At 44.7% G+C, this 5,337-nt stretch overlaps 1 protein-coding gene across 1 annotated transcript in view; it reads left to right on the top strand.

Annotated features, from left to right (window-relative positions):
• The window catches only part of FMO2 (flavin containing dimethylaniline monoxygenase 2), a gene marked incomplete at both ends in the record, with an annotated part of 31,243 nt that extends 27,112 nt beyond the window's left edge, over positions 1-4,131 (top strand). The window contains 2 exon segments of the mRNA XM_080698786.1: positions 3,104-3,269; positions 3,818-4,131. Of these exon segments, the coding sequence (XP_080554912.1) occupies positions 3,104-3,269; positions 3,818-4,131 (480 nt within the window).
• Between the last annotated feature and the right edge of the window lie 1,206 nt (positions 4,132-5,337).

Below are 5,337 nucleotides of genomic sequence, written 5' to 3'. Positions count from 1 at the left end.
GCCCTGTTTTTTTATTTCTATTTCAAAACAAGGTCTCACTAGGTTGCAGAGGCCCTTGCTAAGTTTCTGCGGCTCCCCAGGAATCTGTGATCCTCCTGTCTCAGCCTCCCAAGAACTGGGATTACAGGCGTGTACCAACATGCTGGCCTCAAAAGAGCATCTGAAGGGATTTACAGTGAAAGATGCCTATGTGGTCATGCAAGATAGTCGCTGACATCTTGAAAAAAACACAAGCCTACACAAGGAGGAAGATCGTACCCCGAGTCAGTGAGGAACCTGGTAAGGACTGAGCCTGGAGCCCGCGCTCACCCTGCAAAACGCGGGACGGCGGGGAACTTTGTCATCTGATCAAACGAAGCGTGTCAGTCAGGACAAACATTCTGAGACTGAGAACTCAAAAAGACATGAGCAAGTCAACGTCCACAAACATTGAGCAATAGCGTTTGCTCAGCGTTGGCTGAGGAACAGTCACTACAGCTGCTCTTTCCATGAACTCCGTGAGCCCAGACCAAGGCCCAAGGCCAGGGTCCAGGTCAGACGTGCTGGGACCCTGGCAAACTGCTCCTCTGTCTCCCTGCAAAGCCTTTGTGGTCACTGGTCTTAAACTAGGTCTGGATTTCACTCCCCAGGGCCAAAAACAATACGACAGCCATCTGTACCAGTAGCAATTTCATTTTTTCTTTTTTTTTTTTTTTTTTTAGTACTAAGGATGGAACCCAGGGGCATTGGGACCTTTGAGCTACACCCCCAGCCTCATTTTTTGTTTTTTATTTTGAAACAGGGTCTCACTAAGTTGCAAAGGGCCTCACTAAATAGCTGAGGCTGTCCATGAACTGCGATCCTCCTGTCTCAGCCTCCCAAATGCTGGGATTACAAGCGTGTGCCACCACACCCAGCTACCAGTAACAATTCCTTTAGAGTTCATTGAAATTATGTCAGCATTTACATCCCCAAGATTTTTGATTACTCTTACAGATTTTTTTTAATCACCAATGGTGTATAGACTTAGTTCTTGATTAAAAACCGATTATTTTGAAAAGCTAGGTGTGGTGGCACACGCTTGTAATCCCAGCATTTCAGAGGCTGAGACAGTAGGATCACAGTTTAAGGACAGCCTCAGCTACTTAGCGAGGCCCTTTGCAACTCAGTGAGACCCTATTCCAAAATAAGAATAAAAAAATAGGGTTGGGGTTGAAGCTCAGAGGTAAAAATGCCCCTGGGTTCTATCCCCAGTACTGCAATAAATAAATAAATAAATAAATAAATAAATAAATAAATAAATAAATAAATGATTATCTTGCCAATTTTGAAAGGCAATAAGCCTGAATAAAGCCGATGACTTCATCCTGTGGACTGAAGCTGGCCAGTAGACCACCCAGCTTTGGATAGGCACACTGGAGCCCAGCCACATCCATCCATTGTCTGTGGTTGCTTTTGTACTGCAAAGATAACATTGGATGGTTGCAATAAAAAGCATGTGACCTAAAATATTGATTATCTGACCATTTCCAGAAAGTTGGCTAACCCTACGTTACACCACCAGGCAGGTCCTAATCATTTTGCATGACAGGCCTGGTTTTATCCTTACTATCACCCACTGAAGTCGCCATGGTAACTGGCCCACTTGTATGGTGGAAGAGGCTGAAGAACACTTGTTAGGCTGATGCTATACCAGTTGGGGGGGAAATGGGCCAAAGTTGTTAAGTATGCAGCTGTAGCAGGTCATGGTGGTGCATGCCTGCAGTCCCAGCGCATGAGAGGCTCAGACAAGAAGACCGGAGGCTTGAGACCAGCCTCAGCAATTAAAACTTTCAGCAACCTAGTGAGAACCTGTTTCAAAACAAAAATAAAAATAAAAAGGCCTGGGAGTGTAGGGTTGAGGTAGAGTGCCCTTGGATTCAACCCCCAGCATCACCATAGAGAAATAAAAGTAAAACTTTGAAAATTGTAGAAACCTCATAAAATATTTCCAAATATTCCAACATCTTTTTAAAAAACCACAAACAGCTAGTCCATGGAGAAGGCTGTCTCTGCAGGAGACTCGTGCAGTCCCTCTGTCTCCATACGTCCTGAACTGTCCCAAACAGTCAAGGGTAACTTGTACCAAACTCTGACGCACAGACCACCTCTGTAGAAGAACAGGGGAAGCTCCCAGCAGCACCAGGTCCAAGCGTAAACATCCCCATGGCCCCAGCCTGCTCACTCAAACCTCCACTGGAGCCTGCAGTTATATAAACTTCCAGAAGGTTCCTGGGCACCTTCAATTTAGAAACCATTAGCCTGGGATCTTTCTCCAAAGAAAAGCTGCTTTGCAAGATTAGTCCTGGCTATTTCTCCTTCCTCAGGGCCAAATTCCTCCTTATCCTTAGGTGAGGTACAGTTTCCATTGCTTGCTGTCCTCCTGGGGAGGAAGTCGGTTACTTTCCATCTCCTCCAAAGCCCTTCTTAGCCAGGGTTCTCTTTACCAACCCTTCATTTAACCCCGTCGCTACCCGGAAGCTCCTTGATTCTCTATCAAAAGCCAAATATGTCACATTTATTTCAAACAGAAAAACAAAGATGCTTTTCAAATAAAATACAAGGGCCGTCCGTGATACGCAACAAAACTTTGAGCAATAGCTTTTTTAAAAAAAAAAAAACTGTTTGTAGGATTTTCTTTAATTTTAGCAAATGGCAAACACCCAATAGTAAGGTGTTGTTTTGTTTTGTTTTTGTTTTTGTGGTACTGGGGATTGAATCCAGGGCCTCATGCATGCCAGGCTTACACCAAGCTCTTCCACTTCGAGCCCTAGAAATAATTTCAAAAGCCTAATGTCAGGCCGGGCATAATGGTACACGCCTGTAATTCCAGTAGTTGGGAGGCTGAGACAGGAGGAATGCAGGTTCAAGGGCAGCCTCAGCAAGTAGTCAGGCTCTCATCAACCCAGTGAGACCCTGTTTCAAAAATAAAAACAAAATAGGGTTGGGGTGTAGCTTGGAGGTAGATGCCTCTGGGTTTAATCCCCAGTACTACTACTAATAATAATGATAATAATAATAATAGTAATAATAATTCCTAGTGTGGGACAAGGGCCTTCCTTAAACTCATCTTTCATCCTGGAAGATACCTAGACTGGCCTGCAGCTGTGGCTGCTTCCCGGGAGGCAGAGTTGCTGACTCTGAGTGGAACTCACCCTCCTATCCATCCTGCCCTATGACCGAGGATGGATCAATGAAGCTCAAAGAGGCTTCAAAGATTAGAGCCTACTTAACCCGGGGCCGATGGCAAGGTGAGATTGGACGCTCAAGGGTGTCGTTATGGAAAAAAACACCTGTGCTGGGGGGAAATGGGGAAAGAGGCACCAGCCCAAGATGCAAACCTGACCCTCCGTGAAGGAGAGAAGGAAGCTTGGGTCCAAGCAGCCCCGAGAGGCCGCGGGTTGGAGCTCAATTCAGCAGAGCCCCTGCGGAGTCATGGAGCCATTGCCCAGACCTGAAAGATACAACCCAAACCACCACCCGAAAGCCTGGCTGTTCTGCCCCTGTGGGGGCCCAGGGTAGGACAAAAACTTGTATTTTAATACTATACTTAGCTGTCCATCCATAAATGCTACATATTCTTAAAGAAGGATCTTTAACTAATAAAATGAGTCTTCTGTTAAATGTCCCCATCCTTTGCGCCACCGGCCAGTAAACAGTGGATGACGTGTAAGAGCATCCATTTCCCTTGAGGTTAAGCTTCTTTCAAGTTTGAGCAACCTAAGTCACTGGGTAAAACACTAAAATCCACGAGGTATTGTGAACAGTCGGCTTTGTTTATTATATTTCGATCTGATAGCTGACATTATACACAAATATGTCACATTTGTTTCCAACAGAAAAACAGTCTCAGGAAACGGAGACTCAGCATACATGGCTGTCCTGAGTGACGTGACTTCTAAGTGGGCCCAGCTAGGCGGTACAGGACCCTGTGGCTCCCAAGCCCGTGCCCGTGAAGGTGGGCAGGAGGACGAAGCCATCAGTAAAGAGGGCACTTGTACCTCTGTTGTCCAATGGCTGCCTGTAGCCAAGATGGAGCTCCGTGCTAATCAGTTTGAGCCCCTCTCTGCTTCAAAGATAGAAATGATCCCCAAAAGACTACAGCATGAATAAAGTAGAAAGTGATCAAATAACCTTCAAATCAATTTCACTATGTCTGTGACTAATAACATAAGATAAAATTAAATGAATGCCAATAAACATCACATTGGGATATAAGGTATCTGAGTAAATATGGAAGCTGCATTTGTTTGGAAAAAATATAGACTTACAAGTGCCTGGAGAGAAAAAGGAGAAATGACAAGGGACCTAGATTTGGGCAGATTGGGTTCTTTAGGAGACAAGACAGAAATGTTCACGTTATTTAAAAAGAAAGAAAAAAGCCGGACGTGGTGGCGCACACTTGTAAATCCAATACTTGAGAGGCTGAGATAAGAGGATTGTAGGTTCCAGACGATCCTCAGCAACGTAGTGAGGCTCTCAGCAAACTGGTGAAAACTTTTTTAAAAATTAAGATAAAATAAAATAACACAGGGCTGGAGTTGTAGCTAGGAGGCAGAATGCCCCTAGGTTCAATCTCCAGCACCACAAAAGGAGAAGAGAAGAGAAGAGAAGAGAAGAGAAGAGAAGAGAAGAGAAGAGAAGAGAAGAGAAGAGAAGAGAGAGAAAAGAGAAGAGAAGAGAAGAAGGAAGGAGGGAGGGGAAACAAGAGCCAGCAGAGTGACAGAATATTCTGTAGGGCACAATGAGACCTTTTATCATGGCTAGTCAGGAAATATTTTGAACACAAGAAACATTTAGTGGAGGTGGACTTTTTTTGTAGAATACAGAAGTCAAGCTCTGTACTTAGATTGGTATGGGAAACAGTAACAATACAGTCAGGTCAACTCAGACCTAGAGAAGACCTCGGAGATAAAAAGAATTCATGGGGAGAGCTGTCACGCTGTGGCACGTTCCTGGGACAGGCAGACTCCAGCTGCTGCCCAAGTTGCACATATTTCAAATACACTCTCGGGCTACCTAACCTTAGAAATACTTCTTAAAGGGGTCTGCATGTTACATAAAGGACCAGCCTTTCTCAAGACTCATAACATCATGGATAAACTTAGATATCCCCCATGAACAAGGAGATGTGGCCAGCAAATCATCCATTCATTGGAAATTTATTAAGCACGGTGCTATGTCTGGGGATAGTGAGGTGAACAAGAAGGGCAAATGAAGACTTCTGAGGCCAAGCTGCTTCCGCTCTGTAGCACTTTCAAAGAATTTCTGCCAATATCATCTCACCTAACCCTAATCACAACCTTGCGTGTGAGGCAC

The sequence above is a fragment of the Muscardinus avellanarius genome, assembly GCF_963383645.1.
Source record: "Muscardinus avellanarius genome assembly, chromosome: 7".
In the NCBI taxonomy this organism is placed as follows: Eukaryota; Metazoa; Chordata; class Mammalia; order Rodentia; family Gliridae; genus Muscardinus; species Muscardinus avellanarius.
The sequence above is the reverse complement of the archived record's forward strand: the minus strand, read 5'-3'. Positions and strand labels throughout refer to the sequence as shown.